The sequence below is a fragment of the Galeopterus variegatus genome, unplaced genomic scaffold (genome assembly GCF_000696425.1).
Source record: "Galeopterus variegatus unplaced genomic scaffold, G_variegatus-3.0.2 Scaffold826, whole genome shotgun sequence".
Classification (NCBI taxonomy): Eukaryota; Metazoa; Chordata; class Mammalia; order Dermoptera; family Cynocephalidae; genus Galeopterus; species Galeopterus variegatus.
Genome location: NW_007726937.1, coordinates 363,510 through 385,765, shown reverse-complemented (window position 1 = coordinate 385,765; position 22,256 = coordinate 363,510). Strand labels below are relative to the sequence as shown.

At 33.9% G+C, this 22,256-nt stretch overlaps 1 protein-coding gene across 2 annotated transcripts in view; it reads left to right on the top strand.

Moving 5' to 3' along the window:
* The window catches only part of CDH8 (cadherin 8, type 2), a 208,472-nt gene that overhangs the window by 122,249 nt on the left and 63,967 nt on the right, over positions 1–22,256 (top strand). For both annotated transcript variants that reach the window (XM_008572712.1, XM_008572713.1), the window contains exon 7: positions 10,428–10,545. In XM_008572712.1, the coding sequence (XP_008570934.1) occupies positions 10,428–10,545 (118 nt within the window). The remainder of the gene's footprint in view (positions 1–10,427; positions 10,546–22,256) is intronic.

Sequence of the window (22,256 nt, the reverse complement as noted above, 5' to 3'; positions counted from 1 at the left end):
CTGAAATAAAAGGTGACATTCCCTTGAATTTGTCCTCTCAAGAGAATAACAGCCACCACCACAGAGAGAAATAGCTCACAAAAACAACCTGAATCCCTTTTGATTAGAAAACTTTCAAGTGTTTCCTCTGTTATGTAATTAAATTTTAATAAGGAATTTCCTTTTTTTACAAAGTATTTTAATATGATATTTTCTGATTGCTAGTTACTTCTAGTTTTTAAAAATTCAGTAGTTATAGGGAATGTGTCTTAAGTCAAAAAATATAATATGATGTACACCTTTAGATGCTAACTCAATGATGGTATAATACAGTCTTACACAGATTACGTAGTTCTCAGTTTAACAGGATGAATAAAAAACGATAGTCTCCACTTACTCCTCTCTAATGTCCAAGGCAGAAGTGGGAGCGTATGTTGAGGATTCCAAAATTAGAAAGCAAAATATATGTCTGACAGTTCATGTGCCTAACAGTTCAATCAGTAAAAATTTATTGAGCACCACTCATGTGCCAGGATTTATCTAGGTACGACACAGTGAGTAGCAATAAAACACCCTAAAAGTCAATTTTTTACTTTTATGGAACTTTTTCTCTGGCAAACATGTATTCAAAATTAAAATTATAGAATTGTAAGAAAATGCCTAAAATCTCTGGACAGGTAAAAGTCTGAAGGGATGAAGGGAAATAGAGCCATCTGAGTGATCTCAATCCAAAGTCCTCAGAACAAGTTCTACCAGAACAAGTTCTTCCAGAGACAGAAAACATCTATCACATACTGAAAAGGAGTCAGGTGGGGATAAAACAGATTCTTTCTGAAGAGAATAGTAATCTAGCTGCATAGGTGGAGAAACAGATAACAAATGGGAAGAAACCAGTATCTTTGTTTAGTACTGTTGACAACACCACACTCAGAACCAAACATGAAAGAGAATATGGCACTTGTGTGACAAGTGTTGACCAGATGGTCTTCCATAACACTTATCTCCTTAATAGGATCTTTTTAGGACTTTATTTCAGATGCTGACCCCTTGCTTACCATATACAGAATTAGGGTAACTTGTTCCAGGTGGTTCATCAGCACAGAGACTGAAATAAATAGTGTCTAAGAGTGAGTCAAGGTCTCTCATTTAGTCTCAGAAAATATGCACTGTTTGAGTGTTAGGTGACAGACGGCTTCAATTCTTTTATCCTTCAGGAAAGAGACTCCTCTGTTACTATAAATAAATCTAGTGGAGTATAATTTGAGTTTCATCACCATCTATCCAAGTTGAGATGTACTATTTGGTGTCAAGTAATTATGTCTGGGTTACAAAAAGAGGAAAAAACAAACAAAAACCACTTTGATTTACCTTTTTTAATCTCATCTTTCTATCTCTGACCAACATTATAGCAACATAAAATTTGTTTATTATGGGAATATCACAGTTCAAAGAAAAAAAAAAAACAAACAGATAATAACCCATACTTCTGGATGATATGTATCTGGCCAGTGTTAGCCACCTAATGAACATTTGCAAAATTTTAAAATCCTGGTTCTACTTTATTTTATTCAGCAATGATAAATATTTCATTAATTGGTTTCTTAACTATTACAGATAATAACCCATACTTCTGGATGATATGTATCTGGCCAGTGTTAGCCACCTAATGAACATTTGCAAAATTTTAAAATCATGGTTCTACTTTATTTTATTCAGCAATGATAAATATTTCATTAATTGGTTTCTTAACTATTATCAGAGGAATACTTGTTTTATAGACACACGGTATATGTGCTAAGCTCTTTGTATGAAAAATTTTTCATTTATTATTGAACAATTTTTTCATGCATCTACAAGATGTTAATCATTATAATACAATCTGGAGAAATAATGTACAAGGGCAAAAAACCTATCCTTTTTAACGGAACTTAATGAAGAAGAGAGATTATAAAAAGAGTAGAATGAATAAAAAATAAAATTTGAAATTTTGAAAACTAAGTTAAAATGAACATCAAGGCAACTAGACAGAGGGGAACAAAGTAAAAACAGGGATATACTTTATATAGTGTTGTCAGAGAAAGTTACTTTTGAAGTAGGTGTCATTTAAGCTGGAACTGGAAAAAATAAGAAAGGGCTAGACATGAAATGGGTCTTATAGCCAGCAGAGTAAGAATGTGCAAAAACCCCGATGGGAGAAAGACTTTGATTTGTTTGAAGAAATAAAGACATCTGTGGATAGAATGTAATAAGCAAGAATGAAATTGGACACAAAGAGCTTTATGTTCCAATAAAATCTACACCTACACATGTGCACCCACACACAGGATTCATTAGAAAGAACTTTTAAGACATTATAATGGCAAAATATAATGGTAGCCTGGTTTGAGGTGGTGGAAGTGGAGACATACATAAGTAATTGAGAAAGCTGCTTGCTCACCTAAGTGAAATAATATATATATAAACATCTACCATATAATCAATATCACTGCTCTGGAAGTTTGGTGTTAACCACAACCTGCAGATAAAGAACCTGAGGCTAACAAAAAGTATGGGTCTTACTTAAGAAGTGACAAAGATGGGTTTCAAAGTTGACTCTTGAAGGTGGCTCAGTCCCTGCAATTTCAAGGATCTCACAATGCTTCCCAAGAAAGCAGAGCTTTGAAATTCACTTGCCTGAGTGACACACTTATTTGAAAAATTGTTAGGAGAATGACATTCTAATGAAGAGTAAGCATTAAAAAAAAATCCTGTAACCAATAACATAGTTTAATCAAAAGCATTTTAGGAAAACTTAAATGAAAAGAAATAAAGTTTAATAAGAAAAGTAAAAATAATTATCCTTTGATAAACACCACCAATGGATGGGTTTGATACTTTATTTATTATTTAGCTTTTGTGGGTGTTTTTCTAATATATGTGAAACAATAAAATGAAATTATGGCATTTTATAACACTCATGAAACAATAAATATAGGAGATTTAATTTTAACTTTCCTGCCAGCAGGCATTTTTCATGATCTATCTGCATACACAAGAGGGAGACAGGATTGATTTTAAAACAGATGAAACTGATGGGCTCAACAAAATGAATAAAATATTGTTTTCACTTTATTTTGGGTAGAGTAAGGAGATGGCAAATTAATGAAATGCATAAAACAATATTTGAAGAAACCATATATAGCAAAACACATTTCAAGAGAGTCATTAACAGAAGTATGACTTTTAGAGCACACCTTTGACAGAGGGGAAAATATAAGTGAATAAATATAATTGAAGGGTTTGGAGCTTGAATAATACAAATGTATCACACCTTCAACATCTACTAGTTTTGTGAACTTGAGCCTTAACTTCTGTTAGTTTAGACTCACAATTTAGGAATTAAATCTATCTAGATAGATAGATATTGACATATAGATATAAATATATTTACATGATCAACAAATACTGTAATTATCAGTAGTACAGTGTATATTTTAACCAATCTCAGTCTAAAAACAAAATATACATTAGTATTGAATATGTTGGGTTTTACTGTTATATTTTTATGAGCTTTGCTTTAAAGCAACTTAACAATAAATGCGTTATAAATGGGGTCAATATAATAGAGAACAATTTATTGATCTATATAGGAATAACTCTTACTCTGATAATTTACAAGTGTTTTATTTATCAAGGGTGAAGGAAGGACTCATGCCTTATTCTTGTCCATGAGAATTTGTGGATTAACTTATTTTATTCAAAGTTGCTGGATCAACATATAGGAACACATATTATCTAAATCTTTTTATAAATCTTGCTTGCAGCCCGTATCTGCATTGAATGCTGAGGCTCGTGTGTGATTGCAAATTTTCCATGTTTTATTCTGGCCCCTAATCTAATTGAGCTTGATAATCCACAGAGAGAATAATGTTAAAGACTATTTAAAAATCTTGGGCTTTAACAGACTGATGTGTTCTCCTTGTTTTATTTTCGATCTACAAATTACTGATTAATAATTTAGGGAGATGGTGGAAAGCACATGGGTATGCTTGTTTCCATGTGTTCATAGAAGCCATAATCGTGAGCATGTTTTTTGAAGACAGTCACATTGACTCTGGACAGTCAGAAGTTTTAAGCCTAGGCTTTGTGCTAGTGACATGAATCAGACACAATGTTTTATCAGAGGAGCTGGCATATTAATGGAAAAACAAAAGCTAATGCAAACAATGCTGTAACCACCAAGCTATGTAGACATAGCACCGTCACACAGAAGTGAAAAAAAAACCTTCTAGATCTTTAAGACTCGGGTGAAAATTTAGAGGCTAGCAATTCTCAAAGCGAGTTTCTGAGAAAAACAGTGTGCTCTAGAATGTGTATATGGTGTGGTGTGTGTGTATGTATGTGTGTATGTCTATTTATGTTTATATTTTACCTCACAAGGTTCAAAAACACTGAATTAAACAAAGTTAAACAGCATTATCTTCTGTTTGTTTTGTTTAACTGTAAGTTTCCCTTGCATTTATAAATACATATGGAACTCCAAAAGTGTTATGTGGTATTTGGAATTTGCTAAACATAGTTGAGTATAAAATCTTTCAAACTTTCTTCAGAAAAAAATCATAGTATTAGTGGTAGATGGGACCCAGTTGGAAGAATCTTACTCTGGGAGGATAAACTATAGAGCACATTTTCAGCTCAGGAGGTAATATTTATAATATTAAGGAAACATCAAAATATATTCCTGTGAAGTAATAGGTAGGAGGGTAGACAAAAGATAAAACAAAAAGGAAGTTAAGACTTCTAAATTATGCCAAAAACTTACTCTGTCCTATTAATCAAACTTAGCTATTAAAGGATTTTTAAGGCAGGCCAAGGGAGAGGATAGTTTTTAATGTATAAGGCAGAAGAAACAGGAAAATCCTAATTTTGTATATGCACATTCTTCAGGAACTCTAGCTTTGTATTATTTTACTTCAATCTAGTGTCAATAGGAAATAAGACACGGAAGCAAAGGTTGGAAGTTCTGCAGTGGGTTTATGTAGAAACAAGTTCCAAATGTCTGCCCAAAGAACTGAGGACCTCACTTAGTCTTTGAAAGAGACATAGACTCTTATCCACCTACCCTATTTTCTGCAGGTCAGACCTCTAAGCTCTATTCCTCTCTGAATAGTCACTTAATACATTTTAAGACAATGGTGTTTCACGCAAAAAAAAAAAAAAAAAAGGCGACATGGGAAAACACTTTGAATGGGTAAGAAAAGGAAAATCTTCATAGAGACTGGATTGCTATACAAATTATCAAAAATATTCTAGCAATATCTTTTAAATGGATATGAACTGAAATTATATTTGAACTATATTACAGTTTTGAAATAATTGGGAATAATTGGGTCATGGTGTAGATTTTAATATAATTTCTCTAAAACCTATATTTCCTCCTCTCTCAATTAATCATCATTGTTAAAATGTGATTTGTCTTGTGTGCATAATTCCTATTTTCAAAGACCTGTCTTTTAAGAATTAATTTTTAATTTACTTTTTGTTTCATTCAGTTATGGACACCATTTATAATCTGGTAAAAGCCATGCACTCTCCCCTCACATATGTGCATATTATAAATAATTTCATACTATTTCACTTTCAAGTTGAGGAATGCAAGCCATATGAAGCTCATTCATGGATCCATTCTTTTCTTCACTAAGTTTAAAAATACTGCTCTAAAAAATTCAGGTTAAGTAAATATTGATAATAAATGAACTGACAATAATAGAAGAATCAATAGAAAATGTAATATATTGCTATCTCTTCTGCACTGATCTCAACTTCTCCTCCTTTCATTCACCCTCTTTCTATCAAATTCCAATTCACATTTCTACCAAAGAATGCCAAGAAAAGGAAATTAAGTTTTAGCTGAGAAAGTGACAGTGTGCTTCAACTGCAGATACCATGTTGGCCGTCATTGCCAAATCTTCCTAGAGACTAGATAAACATTCCAGAAGTCTTGGAGAATATTCCAAAAGTTGCAACAGAATAGTCCTCTCTCACTTTGTCAACACGTAGAGAGAACTATGACTTCTAAATTTTCATTTTCTTGTGCATTTTACAGGTCTGATTCAATAGGGACCCTTTTATGCTGCTAAAGCAAAGTACATGAGCATCAAGGATGAATGAATAATTCTTACACGCTCTCCAAAATATTGAAGGTCTAAGCCACAATTGAACTGAAACACATATACAGAAAGTATGAACAACAAGATTTTGAGGCAGCTTGGCATATTGGGGAGATGGGTGTGCAGGGAATTTTTAATTAGGCATATCTGGTATCAGAAATTATACTTAATGTCTTTGAGGCATGGTGCTGATAAGTCTCTTAATACTTACCTATAAAAGTATTGTGAGAATTAGTGATGATGAAAAATGTATCTGCCATCACTTATTTATTCACCAATCTATTAATTGATTTAGCCAGTACATATTAAACAGTTTCCATGTGCCAGGCATTGTTTTAATATCAGTGTGTGTGGAGGGGGGAGAATTTCATACATTATTATGCCTGGCACCTAAGAACAAATCAATAAATAATATCTACAGAAACTCATGGGGGATTTTCTCATAGATCCCACGATACTGTTATGCTTGTTAGCAGATCAGATCATTAGAAAAGTATTCATTTGCTGACTGCTTGCCTTTTCAAAAGATAATAATGGCAGTGATACCCTGCTGCTATTAAATATTTTTGAGTTAATGTGAAATAGTCCAAAATAAAGTTTAATAAGTTCTGCTAACAAAAACAATCTGATTTACATTTAAAATTATTAATAAACAGTTAAAAGACATTTTCTGAGTCAGAATTATGATATGACACACAATTTTTATTTATTTATTTTTCAATTGCATGCCTTAGAAAGGTTATTTGATTTCAAATCTGCAGTCTCAAGAAATAGAACAAAGTCTGCTCCCATCAAAATCCAAACATGACCCTGGAAATCATTTCATCATCCCAGCACCCCAGATATGTTTTTATTTTCTTCTCATAGAGATAGATATTTTGCTTTCAGTTTCCCTGGAAATTGAAAACAAAATTGCAATAAATTACCAAACATTTGATTTTTCAGTTGCATCCTAACTTTATCAGTAGAAAGGAAAATATTTAAACTGAAAGTTAGATGTATATTCCTAAAATTCCATTGCCTCTCCAGAAATTTTTATACTATTCCCATGAAATAGTTGTCTAATTATTTTAAAAATCAACTGAGATCATAGCCACTTACAGAGCGAATATTTTGTGGTTTCCATTTGTCATCTACTTAGTATGTCTATACAATCTGCTTCTGTGGAGGTGCATTTCCTTCAATAAATGTTTTTCTTCCCCACGCCTACTGTTTAAAGTTAAGTGTATTCAGAAGTTATTACACCAATAAAAATGTCAGCCTTATTAGTATGGGTATGTTATTAGTATGCATTTTAATGGCATAAAGTCCTTCAAGTGATCTACCGGGCATCTACTTTTAGATAAAATGCTCGACAATGACTATCGGCATTTAAGTAAAATGAAGGGTCAAACATGGTTTGACCAAAAATCTTAACTATAGCCAGTTTATGGGATATTTAGAAGATGATTTAAAGATTTGCCATTTTAACCACTTTCTCTTCAACTCATCCTGCACTGAGTTTTGATGTGAACTTGACAATACAAACTTGCTTAATAAATAATGATGAGGGAGCCGATCCGTGAACATTAGTCCATTCCCTTAGCTCAAAACAGTGGTTCTCAGACTTGAGCATGCACCAGAATCACCCAGAAGACTGTTGAAAATGCAGTTTGCTGCTAGCCCCTACCCTGAGACTTTCTAGTTCAGTAGTTCTGTGGTGAGGATTGAGAAATTGTTTAATGAGTTCCTAGCTTTAAATAAATGGAGGAAAAGACATATTCATTTATGGTGTGATGTTTAGACCAAACTTTTGAGATGTGTTATGGCAGGTAGTTATGTACCTTTACTACAGGTAACCTAAATTATTGCAACTTTTGTTTTGGTCATGGTGGCTTAGCTAATCAAATAACTCTCATTTGGATGTACTCACTAGTGCATAGATGTAGGAGACTTTTTCTTGAAGATTGCTTAGAAATATTATGAATGGTATTACTTATGGGAGCTTCATCAACTAAGTTTATTATAGGAATGTAAATATGACTGATCTCCACCCCATAATACCAAGAATTTTCTCTTCACTTGCCCTTATTCTTCACATGCACGCATGTGCTTCAAGAGTTATTTCTTCAAGGGTTGTGCCTGAGAATAGAAGTCCTATGGAGACAAGGTAGGGTAAATGGCAGAGGGGTTGCTACACCTGCTCATAAGCAACTGTTTCCCCTCCCCCTCTATTCTTTGTAACTGCCCCCCAAAAAAAAAAGAAAAAAAAAAAAAAAAAGCTCTTGTCAAAGATAGTTATTCCCTTGACTTTCTAACATAATAATCTGGCACAGTTATTTCTAGGTAAAGTAAGCGGTCAACTCATACTTTTCTGTTAAATATTTGTGCATGCAGCCTGTCCAAAAGAGTTATCTATGTTTCACATCTTATCCCCTTGCACTTTAATTCATGCTTATTTTTATGAAACTAGAATCCAGGGCCTCTCTCTGCTCTTCAAGGTCAAGGCAAATATGTGGTGTGTTTAGATACAGTAAATATAATTTCATTTTCCTCTGATCAGTTTGAGTCTCTGTTTGGGTAACATCAAAGTTGTTAAACTTATCAAAGTATCATGTCATTGATAAATACCAATGGCCCTTAATAACAACATCAATGGTTATATCTAACATTTCATTGAATATTTACTAGGAACCAGAATTTACATCAATAATTAAAGCAACTCTATGAGAAAAAGTACTCTTTTTATTTGTATTTTAGGCATACAAGGAAACTGAGTTTCAGAAAGAGTGAAGTAACTCCCTCAATATCACACAACAAGTAAAGGGTAAAACTTTGACTTCTATCTAGGCAGCTTAATTCTAGAGTCCTTACTCTTAATGACTACTTAACTGTTGTACCCATGAGTTATTTTTTGTGCTACTTTATGTTGTATTATCTCTCAAGCTAAGTACAATTATAACTAGCTAGTAATGAGACATAGTCAACATGTTTCTTAACAAAAGCCAAATACCTTCAAAGTCACAATGTTAAATTAAAGTAAAAATGTTAAATTTTAGAAATGGAGACCTAGACCTTGAGAGAAGTTATTTCATTTTTGCCTCAAAGAACTTTAATGCACAGTCTGTCATTACAGACTGTGTGCTTGATACAATGCAAAACCCCATAGTTGCTAAAAGTTCTGAAATTGTTGTTTTCACATTGTTTAGGAAGTAAGTTACAAAGCAATGATGACCCTTTCTCAAAATGAAGCAATCCATTTTTTTCTCTCCAATAAAATTGGCAAAGTTCAGTGGGATATAATTGTTCAAACAGAAATAATGTGTTAGGCATCATCGTTATATTCTCTAAATTTCATAAACCTGAGAGCATTTCACTGTTACTATTTTTTATGCCAAATCTGTTATGACCTTGGCTACTGTGCTTCATTGGCATTTTTTTGTATAAATTATTTAGTACTTATTTACAGTAGCAGTATAAACTATAACATTTACTACATTAGTTCTTGTCCAGTGTTTCACACTGAAGCAATAAATATTACAGAATCATAAATATGAATTATTAAGATAATTCTTTGACATCCCAAGAAACAACTTAGTGTTAAGTTAATGCAGATTGGCAAATGAAACAAGCGCATTCCACAGGCACCGATTCCAAGTATCTGTATCTATCCAAACAGTTCTCTGCACAGTGGTAATTCTTCTAATCCTTATAATTTATTCATCTCAGGATACACTCCAAAGCATTATTTGCATGTGTTATCCACTGGCTTTAAAAACAGTATTCATTATTGCAAGGGAACAGATGCAACTCATCGGAAAGGTTTGTTGCAGTAATATTTGTGTTGAGGAGCACTCTATTTGGCAAACACTCATAACCTGATGAGTAAAATGAAAGAAGAGATGTGAGAATTCAAAATTTAAGTCCTTCAACTCCAAGATGCTCCCAAAAGCCATACCACAATCACTGTAACAATTCTGAATCTCATTCTAGATGCCTGTAAACACTCAAATTGGAAAGAAATCTGTAATTGCCCATTAGAATTTTCAAATACACTTAACTTTGCTATCTCAAGCCACAGACAGTGAACGGACACAAAAGTAATGCTCTTAATTTTTGTCAACTTATCAAAGCTGAGGTATGAAAGTGATAAACTCTTCTTATTCTTGGCGCAAACGATCCATGACAATTGAGAAAGCTAAAAAAAGGAGTTTTGGGGGCCGAAGTATCAGACAACAAAAGGGATGTCATTAAGCTTTTAAAGGCAGTTGGAGCCATCTGATGTCATCGGAAATGCTGACGTCAAGTTTTATGTTACAGGTCATTCAAACAGTAAGCGCTATGGACAAAGATGATCCCAAAAATGGACATTATTTCTTATACAGTCTTCTTCCAGAAATGGTCAACAATCCGAATTTCACTATCAAGAAAAATGAAGGTAAATATACTAGCTTTGTGAAACAGGGTAAAATATATATTAAATATATTAGCTTTGTGAAATAGGGTAAAATATATATTGGAAAATAGGATGCAATTTTATAACTGAAAATATCATTAAAATAATTTTTGTTCACCTACGAGCAGCTGAAATCCAGCATAACAGTCTAATGGCATGGTAATTACATCACTTTCCCTTTCCAATATTGAAACAATAGATAAGGAAATTGTTAATGTGAAAATTAATTTTATCCCAGGGAATACCTTAATCACCTTATTTTCAGAAATGAAGAGTAAAATTTAACCCCTGTGAAAGCTTCCAGGAACTATGAGATACTGACATATCTGTAAGAGGAGGAGCTGGCTCACACTTTGCAGTTGTTAAGTTTTAATTGAATGTTTACCAGGTCTTTAGGGAAAGTCTATTCTAATTTTGCCTGGTTTGTGGGTACACATTAGAGACATTTGTTCTAAGCCTGTACCAATTTTAACAATAGCAATTATATCAGAAAATCCTTCTTGAAGGTCACTCCTTATCAGTATTACTTTGGAGCTAATACGAACTGATGTTTTTGTTAAGTCTTTCGCTCACAAAGAAAATTTAATCCATTTCATTACATACTGAGGACCAAGCTTGGAATACCTTTTCCTTTAACTATTGTCTATTAAATATAAAGTCCATAGATCATTTTTTAAAAAAATTTATATCATCTGTACATTTTTGTTTCCTAAGATGCTGTATATTTAACAAGGACTTTTAACTTTATTTTGATTCAAATGTATTTCTTAGTTTTAGCTGTTTTAGAATGATTAGCAAGATATAACTATTGTCTCAGGTGGTTTTCTGGTTTTCTTATAGGCATCTGTTTAGATTTCTGAATGGTCTCTATACAAGCTTTACTCAATTAGAAGAATAAAATTTGGTTTGTGATATCTGCTTGGATTATTTGCTATATTCTGTTTAAAGGAAGTAGTATATTTTGATAAAACTTCCTGTATGAAATGAAATAACATTTTATGGCTTGTGTTAAATATATTACGGCCTTGCCGTTTAACATAATGCTACTTATTTCTTTGGGGATGCTTTGATAAATGTGGATGCAACACAGAAAAGGAAATGAGAAAGCTGTTATGTAGGTATTACTCATTTAGCTAGCTTCCACTATTATAAACACTGAGGAGAAAAAATTCTGTTCTTTCTCCTCAATAGTGGAGTACTTGTCAGTCACCCCTAATTAGGAACTCTAATCCAAGTACATTGTCTTTGCTCTTCAGTTAACATTGCCATAATTTATTTTTTATGGAAGTTACATGAATATGTCTAAGAAAGAGCTCTCTCAGAAACCTTAAACTGAGCTGAAAGTCTGTGTATACATGTGGTCCAGGCTTATTTAGATTGTGAGCTGATAAGTTTCAGTCATTAATTTTGCATATAAAATGTCCTATGTTTAAAAAATTTCCATGAGGAAATGTTGTTCCTTCCCAACTATTTGGAGCTTGGTGTTTCCTGTACATTGTGTACTTTCAAGATATATGCCTGTTATACGTGTGGCCCCGGAAGGCACTACATAAGGTCTTTGATGTATGAACAGGTATTATTGGGTGTAGTTTTGATCTTTATTTATTATGCCATAATACTTTTAAAGAGGAGATTTAATGCTACAGTGAATTAATTTCTTTTGTTTTTTCTAATTTTGGGAATTAGTAGAAAGTAAACATTTGTACATGTAGGAAACCTTCTTCTGCCTGATCATACATTTCAATAAACCCTGTGATAGAATATTTAAAGTCATGTGGATTATCTGTTTTATTTTAAAACTATAAATTACAGTTTTGACCTATCTTACAGGTTTTTCTTTTACTTTTTGTTTTGTGAAATTAAAAAAAAAAATGCCAGGAATACCAAAATAACTTCAGTTGGAAAGAGCATTCTATGTGTCATGATTGCTTATTTTAAATTGTGTTCGTTATTTTCACTGGGACATTTTTTTTTTTAAAGTGAAAGGGGTCACTGTTTATATTTATGTCTAGAAAACACCGTAAACCAAGACTGTCATGTGGCAAGCAGGAGATTTGTTCACTGTGGTTTTGGAATTAGAACCAAATATTCAATATCTTCTTCATAGAATAAATCATGAACCCACAGGTTTTTGGAAAAATATGTGAAGTTTATACCCTATTTCCTTTTTCCTAGATTAAACATTTCTGAGTTTTGCTCCATAGACCTCAACTCCTTTGGCATCTGTATAGTTACTGTGAAAATAGAAAAAAACACTTTTTTTTTCTCTTTTTAATAAGCAAAAACAATTAAAGAAATGGAAAGAGATTGTCAAATTAAAAATGTTGGAGAGATATATATGTATATACAGATACATATACACATATGTAGGTAGGTAGATAGGTAGATATCCAGATATCCTGTAAGACTATTAAAAATTAATTGTTAATGATGAAAGAACAAAAAAATAAAAATACTAGACATTTATTTACCTTGTAACTCTGGTACATTTTATTCTGGAGACATGGCAATGTAGAATCAAATGGTATAACCATATTTATTTATTTTTCTTCTTAAGATGGACTTCAAAATGGTTAGAAGGTGATATTTCTTCACTGACAGCATCCTTTGTTCTGAGTTGTAGCCCACCAGAGCAACGTGAAGATTTTGAGATAGCCAATATATTTAAGTCCATAAGTGGTGGATGGATTTCTCTCCTATTTAATTTGATCTTTAGGGGTAATGGGTTCAGTATCTGCCATTTTCTAAAAAAAACTAGCAGCCATGTCTTTCACTGAAAATTATTGTGATCTTTCTCCTCTCATATGGATTGACCCTGATGTAATTTTCAGCAGATAAACTTATAATCAAAAACAAAATTAGATGTCTCTTGTCCCCTGCACAGTTGAGTTGAGTGATTTCACAAATAATTCTCTTTATAAATATATGAGAATCATATTTCTACCCCAATATGAAAGCTACCTTCCATATGGATAAAGGTGGAAACAAAAGTCAAAAATATGATGAGTCATTTGTATCACATGTGCACACCGAAGAATCATAGTTCCTTGAATTTTCTAAATACATGACACAGACATTGGTTTCTTCATCTTGCAGTTGGGTGAACTTATAAACAGGGAGTTTTGATAACCACATTTCAGGATTGGCTTCCATTCTAACCATGGAAATGGAGGATACCCAACAATTAAATATAACAAGAGAAGGAAGATAAATGGACCTTTTACAGATATTGAAAGATCTTGCTTGCAGGAAATTTGAGGTCTGCAGAAACTTGATCTTCTCCAGCTTGCACACTGTAGGTAAAACATTAGATTGGCACTGACAGAGCACAGTCTGGTGAAATGGGAATCTTCATGGTTTATATTGAAATGCTTAAATTGTGTGTATAGAGAAATGAGGGGGAAAAAAGCATAAAACTCTGCTCTCTAAGCACAGCCCACATGAGGGAGAGAAATAATGAACTTGGGCTTAGTTATAGCTTGGTTATGCTTAAGAAAATACAGCAGGGGAACCATAGTATCTGATGATACTGACATTTTTTTTCTTCTTGATATCTTCTCATTGACCACAATTTTATCAATAACAAGCTCACTCTAAAGGCATGATTTTGATAATTAATTTGAATAATGCAGATGCTGACTAGAACTTTGGAATAAACATATCTTGTGTTAGCTCATTGTCCATAACATAGTTATCTGTTTAGGGTAAAATTCATTCATTGCTTTAGGGATTTCCATCTCACCTGATTTACCTCCCTCAAGTGGTATATATTTTTATCTCTTTTTATCCTGTATACGTATCTCTTGTAAGAACACTCTGTAAACAAATTATTTTAAGCCTCGATATTCTCATCTGTAATTCCATGGCAGCAATTTTTAACTGCCTCATAGGTGTGCTGTGACAGATATGCATAAGCTAGGACTTAGCCAGTTCTTAGCACAATGTTTGGGACATAGAAAAACATTCATCGATAAATGGGACAAGATCCTCTTTATGTATGAATCCATTCATTCCTAACTTCTCATGCTATGTTATATCTCCTCTGGCTTATTCTCGACCAGGTCTCTTTGTAGCTTTAACTCTACAGATATTTTAATTTTGTGAAATAATTCTGAAAGTGGTCACATTGGCAGTAGGAAAACACTGACCCTCACTATAATGCATTGCCAAAAAATGTGCTTATGCAATACTGGAACGTATTGCAGCCTAAAGGATATTATAATAGAAAAACAAACAAACAAAAAAGGAATAGGAGAGGAGGAGAAGGAAGAAGACGATGGAAGATGGGGAGGAGGAGGAGTAAGAAAAATGAAAATATTTACTAACCACAGAAATCGCTGCAGTATTCCTGGATCTAGTTTTGAATATGAAGACTCTTTTTTTCTTTCTATATTTCCTTTGCCAAAATAAAACTCAGCTTTCTTCACACAATGGCTAACCCCAGCTTCCAACTTGTTAGGATCGCTTCCAATTCTAGTGTATCAAGTTGTTTTAAATTGCCTGAAACTTCCCATCCTTCCCCACAACACACATACTGTAAGGAAATCATTTTGCATGAGCTGGAAAATTACAGAAAGTCTTCCTTTGCACTTTTTACTACCTTCAGCTTATCTCAGACTCCTCTTGTCACAAAACCAAAATCTGCTGCCTGAAAGTGGAAATGGATTTCTCTGATCCCAATGCAACCAGAGCTGACCCTCTCTGCTGTTTTCTCTTCAGCTGAATCCTCACTAACACCTCTCCTGTATTCAGGATGTAGGTATCAAGGCAGACAAAGTTCCTCTCTCTTCTGCCTTAGGCTGGTGATACCTATTCATGCTGAATTGTATCTGAAGGTAAGGTACAATTCCTGCTGATCTGCACAGCAAAGAAGGCCACCTTGGTAAGCCAATTGTCCTCTTTCTGCCCACCACATGCCTCCTTAAGTTCTTCCATTACTTCAGGCTGCATCGAAGGTAAGAGATGGCTTTCGTAAATAACATTTCTTTTCTCAAAAGGCCTCTACAGAAGCTCTGATATCACAGATACAGAAGATCCATTATTATTGGGTTTCCCAGGTAACCATACCTAAGAAACATGGGAAAACTGTGTGCTTGTACAAGCATATACATATATATACACACATCCCCCACACACACGCACACACGTTTCCAACCAATATGGTGGCACTGTTTATCCTGTTCACATAGTAGATTTTTCTACAACACAACACAACACCAAATATTGACTAGAGGTGTTTTCAATATAAGTTATCCTCTCTGACCCATATGAAGCATGGCACCTTTCCTCAACATCAAATCATAAAAGGTAGGGCTAAATTTGAATGAAATAGGAGGTCCAATGGATTCCAAATATGTAGAATAGAATTGTGCATTCATACTCTACAAAGGTTTCTGTTTCAGTAATTCATAATTTATTGTTTATGCTTCTAGCAATGTGTAATTGATAAAAAGCCATTTATGTTTCTTTGTGTGTGCCTAAACTGTAATTAAGGGTGATGTGCAACCTAAGAAAAATAGATAACAGATCTGTACTTCCACTTTCAAAGTCACATATAACTACAGAGTTAGGTTCAGAAAATGAGATTTCTTTTCTTAAGTGGTTTTTATAAAAGTCTTATTATCTTGTACAGTCTCCATATTTTTCTTTCTTTTTAAAATCATAATGCGCAGGTACCTTCAGAAGTGAAGAATTACCTCTAAAAACATGGAAAATCCTAAAATTATTACTCTGGTAAGACCTGCCCTTAGTATCTATTTTTCAGTTTATGTTATGGTAGACAATTTATTTCTGAGATTACTGACTTCTGGGATATAATTTGGATACATAGCATAGATTTATATGTGTGGTTATCATAATGCTATTCAAAGTTGTGAATTGCATCAAAATTTCTCCCTCAATCTGCTAGCAGCCATTTCTGATCTTTACAAAATGTTCTAATTCTGAATATTTTTCAAAGAGAAAAACCACGAAAATAAATTGGTACCTGCTTAGTTATCTTAAAGTCATCCTAGTTATATTAAAGGTGACTTAGGGAACAGAACCTTTTCTTTGAGAACTTTGCTTTCTGAGACTTTTGCTTCAAATCCTTATTTGGAAGAATAAAGGGATCAATTGAACATCAGGAGGAGTATAAAGAATTACTTAGTGAAGTGTTTTTCATTTATCCAGTCTTGTTTGTACCACTGTGCTGTTTGTGTCATTAAAAAATAATGTTATTTACTGATTTATCATTTACAAGCTTAAAAATAGGTCTTGGGATTTTGTGAGTGTCAAATAAACATGACCGTCCTTTGGAAAGCACAACCAAACATTAAAATTAAATGCAGAAACAAAATGAGCTGTCAGTCTATGCAAATTCTCCTTTTCTAAAAAAAAAAATATATTAAATGTAGTTGACAATCATTTCATCTCCTTTCAGCGCAGAAGTTTGCATTTTGAATTAATTTGAGCACTTTATAAACACAACATTAGGAATGCATGACATTCCATCTGGGGATGTGACCTGAATAACACACAACAAGTGCTTAGGATCTCTTAGTTTATTAAAAAAGTGAATAGAGAAGGCAGATAAATAATTTTTCAGCAGTAAAGGGGGCATTCCACATAGATAAATGTTAAAAAGTTGACTTGGGATGAATTAGAATAGAGTATAAAAGAGACACCCTATGGAGTATAGAACAGTACAGCCTTCATAGTTAGGAAATTTTAGGGGAATCCTAGTTCTTCTGATTATGATCTGTGAGAAATTGTACAAATAACCGAATAATACAGAACTTTTATCTGTGAAATAAAAATAATATTAATCTTCATGTTGTTTTGAAAAATAAAATATTAGGTAAAATAATGATACTGTGCTAAGTTGACTACCTGGAAAAATGGGGATATTAAATACATATTAGTTTGTTTCTCATCTTCCTCTCTTTCTTCTCCAATATGTGAGCCTCCTGAATCTCTTTTCATCTACCAAATGCAAGAAAATAAAAATGTTAATTTAAAAAAAAACCCTGAAAAAAGGTATTTGGGACATAACCAATGATATGCTATTTTACTGTGCCTTACCTGATGGGCCAGTGATTGAATATGTCTGCAAGTATTGTCCGTGAGTATGCAGAGAGGGAAAGAGAAATGGAAAAGAGGAATATTTGGGTAACTCACTCAGTTCTCTGAATATAACCTTTATTAAAGTAGCACAACCAAAGAATAAAAATGAAGAGTACCTAACAATTGTAGGTTTCTATAGGGCTAGAGGGAGCATACAACTCTTTATATATTGGCAGATACGATATTTGAGAGTTGATAGAATGGCAGAAGTTTTGAGCTTGGAGCACCTTAGTAAATAACTAAGTCTTGGATACTCAATACAGAACTTTAAATGTGTTAAAACAACAACAACAACAAACTGGCACCATGAGAGTGGATGTCTTATCTCCGACTTTATTTTGCATCACTCTCTCTCACCTTATAAACCCCTTATACATTCTCTGCTTGAACATGCCAGACCATTTATGCTTTTTAAATCCTCTCTCCCTTTGCACACCCTCTGTTCTCTCCCTTTTCTCTCTGGCTAATTTCAAATTGTTCATAACTCAGGAAAAACTTCCCTTCATCTGTGAGCAGAGCAAGTGAGTGTTTAACAGGTGCTGTGATGTTTGTTCTCTTTGCTTTTCTCTGCAAGGAAATGTGGTAACTGCTGGGGCAGACACATGAATCAATGAATCTGTCCCTATACCCCGCCCCCCATCCTCTGAGGTTATTAATAATAGATCATATCTTTATTCACTCATTAATCCATTCAATGCCTATTTATTTAGTGTCTACTCTATGCCAGGCACTACCCTGGGATTTGAGAATAAAGCAGTGAATGAAATACACACTGCCTTTGCCTTCCTGTACAGTGCATTTTTGTTGCCCTCAAGACTCAGTCTTATAACAATTTGAATTCTCAGAGAGTTAACTATAACTTAGCAGGGATTTTAGTCATATAGTGGAGAAATTAATAAGCTAGTCTGCAAAATATTATGATTTAGGGTGGAGGAGTCACACATTCTAACTTCTATACTAACATTAAAGAAGTCACCTCTTAGACTTTACCCAATTTGTGCAACTAACCCTACATAAAGAAGAGTTAGGTCTTCGTGGATTCCATCACTCCCATCTTTAGGAAGCATTTGGCTGGTCTCAGTGGTGATGTACATCTGTAATTATGGACAGCTAATGCTCCCTCTGGGCTTCGTACTGTCCTCATTATTCCTGAGCTCAGATGAGGTATGTTGAACCGCACTATTCAATGTGTTTATAGTGGCAGGGTCAAAACATGTTGATGAGCCTTTTTCTAATGCATAGTGATCCATAGATGTCACTGTAATTTCTGCTACAGCATTGCCAGTGAATTGGGACTGATGACTCCATTTTGCAGACTTATTAAAATCTATTATAGTTTTGACCCAACTCACATTATGTATAGTTCATGCTTTTTCCAGCTACTATGGATGGTTGGTTCAGATACCTGTCAGTTAATAAAGGTCTTAGCTAACTTTCAGTGTATAATGTTTACTAAGGCCCCCTGACAACTAGGAGATGGTATTTTGCTGATTTCTGGGCTGGATATTGGGTTCATACTCTATCTGTTGCCTATTCTGTCTGTTTCCTGACATGCTGCCAAAATGAATATGCTGATGTACTTTGTACAGGAAGATGTAGAGGAAGATAGTAATTGTTGTCCTTGGACCTTTCTAGGTTTCTCATTGCCTTTGCTTTCATCCTAGTAGATTGCTTACTAGAATTTCCTTCTTCTATTGCTCAGGTATATTATTCTCCGTCTTTTGAGGCTGTTTATCTTAGGGTGGGCTGGAAAAATGTGATATTGTACCTGGTGTGCTGAGCACAATCATCCTTCTCTGAATTTTATTCCTCTGCTTGGCCAGACAGTCAAATCTAGTTGCATCAAGTTTGCACCGTGATTTACTTCTCCTTCCGGGACTTTGGGCTTCTCTCATACAAAATGAATAGGTTAGTGTTGGAGAGCTAAGGACTCATTTATTCCAACACACTAGGTCTGTGAACATATGATATTAGGAGAAATATCACAAACTTTGAAATCAGCCATGTCCCAGGTCCACCAATTAATGGAGATGTGACTTCGGATAAGGCTTTTAACTTTCTGTAACAGACTGTGTTTGAAAATGTTAAAACAAAATTTCTGTTATGAACAAATGAAAGAATGTACGATAAATGCCAAAGGCAGTACCTATAATTTATGTGATACTTTATGTACTTTATCTTCTTTATCAAGCTTCAAAAGAAATAATACACGTGGAAGTGATCTTTGCACTAGAAATTACTGTACAAAATCGCTTCCATATTAAAATATTGAAGAGTATTATTTCAAGATGTGCTTCCACAACATTATAGTTTGTTTCTCTTTCACAGTATGTTTGGGCAGAATTCTGGACATAATAAAGAACTTAATTATTCCAACATACCAAAAGAAATCAATAAGCATATGACAAGTGGTTTCAATAGTTCAGAATTTTGTTGTGTTGTATTTCTTCTAAAGCTGGAGACAAGGAAATATAAAAAAGTAAATTATAAAAATACTTAATTATTTGATTCTGTTTTGGTTTATTAGGAAAATAAAAGCTCTCAAATAAGCAGAGCTTCAGCAAACTTTTGCAGAAATAATAAGACATTCATGTGTCTGCCACAGTTAAGGGAGAACGATCAGATATACAAGTAGTTTACTTAAAGGAGAAATAGAGAATGGCCAAAAATGTTTTAAAAAGACAAGTGCTATGAAAAATTTTCAAAGACTCATAAATGCTATGATCGTGTTTTCTTGATTCACACAAGGAAATTAATGAGATGGTTCTTAGTATTTTGAATTTATCTGCATCCTTTCTTGAAGTGTTAGCAGGATAAGAAATGTGTCCTATACATTTAAGACACATTTTATTTATTTATTTTTATTGGTTATGAATATTCATGAAATATAAAGCTGATTGTCACCCATCATGCCCATGATATGGGGGCCAGATTCATACTGGCAGTATACCCATTACCACAAATTGCATTTGTACCCCATGTCCCACACGCAATTTTTCCCAACGTCCCTCCCCTCTCCCCTTTGTCTCCACTCCACTTTGTAGCCGATAGAATGTTCTCTCCCTCTGCAAGTCCAATGCACTACTGTGGTCTTTCTTTCCTTCCTTCTTTCTTTCTTAGCTCCTACATATGAGTGAGTACATGTGGTATTTTTTTGTCTGTGCTTTGCTTATTTCGCTCAACATAAGTTTCTCCAGGTTCATCCATGTTGCAAATGGGAGTATGTCATTCTTTTTTATGGCGGAGTAGTATTCCATGGTGTATATATACCATAGATTCCTTATCCAATTATCCACTGATGGTCATTTAGGTTGGTTCCATATCTTGGCTATTATAAACAGAGCTGCAATGAACATGGGAGTGCAGGTATCCCTTTGACATAATGATTTCCATTCCTCTGGGTATATACCAAGAAATGGGATTGCTGGATCATATGGAAGATCTATCTGTAATTGTTTCAGAAAACTCCGTACTGTTTTCCATAGTGGTTGTACTAATTTACATTCCCAGCAACAGTGTAGGAGTGTTCCCTTTTCCCAACACACCTGCCAGCATTTGTAATTTACCATCTTTTTGATTATAGCTAGACTAACTGTGGTGAGGTGGTATCTCAGTATAGTCTTACTTTGCATTGCCCTGATGACTAGTGATGTTGAGCATTTTTTCATATATCTTTTGGCCATTTGTATGTCTTCCTTTGAAAAATGTCTATTCAGCTCCTTTGCCTATTTTTTAATTGGGTTATTTGGTTTTTTACTATACGATTGTTGGAGTTCCTTGTATATTACGGATAAATTATCCCTTGTCAAATGTATAGTTAGCAAAAATTTTCTCCTATTTTGTAGGTTGTCGTTTCACTCTGTTGATTGTTTCCTTTGCTGTGCAGAAGCTTTTTAGTTTGATATAGTCCCATTTGTTTATTTTTTCTTTTGCTGCTTGTGCTTTCAGGCTCCTGTTCCTAAAGTCTGTGCCCAAACCAAGTTGCTGGAGTGTTTCACCTATATTTTCCCTTAGTAATTTTATAGTTTGGGGTCTTATACTTAAGTCTTTAATCCACTTGGAGTTTATTTTAGTGTATGGTGAAAGATGCATATCTATTTTTGTTCTTCTGCATATGGATATCCAGTTTTTCCAGCACCAATTGTTGAAGAGGCAGTCTTTTCCCCAATGTAGATTTTTGTTGCCTTTGTCCAATATCAGATGACTGTAAGCCTGAGGGGTGATTTCTGGGTTCTCAATTTTACTCCACAGGTCTGAATGCCTATTTTTATACCAGTACCATGCTGTTTTGGTTATGACAGTTTTCTAGTATAATTTTAAGTCAGATAGTGTTATACTTCCGGCTTTATTTATTTATTTTTTTTTGCTCAGGATTGCTTTGGCTATTTGGGATCTTTTCTTGTTACATATGAAATGTAAGATTGTTTTTTCCATTTCTGTGAAGAATGTCATTGTTATTTTGATAGGGATTGCATTGAATCTGTAGATCACTTTGGCTAGTATAGACATTTTTGCAATGTTAATCCTTCCAATCCAGGAGCATGGAATATCTTTCCATCTTTTCATGTCTTCTTTAATTTCTTTCAGAG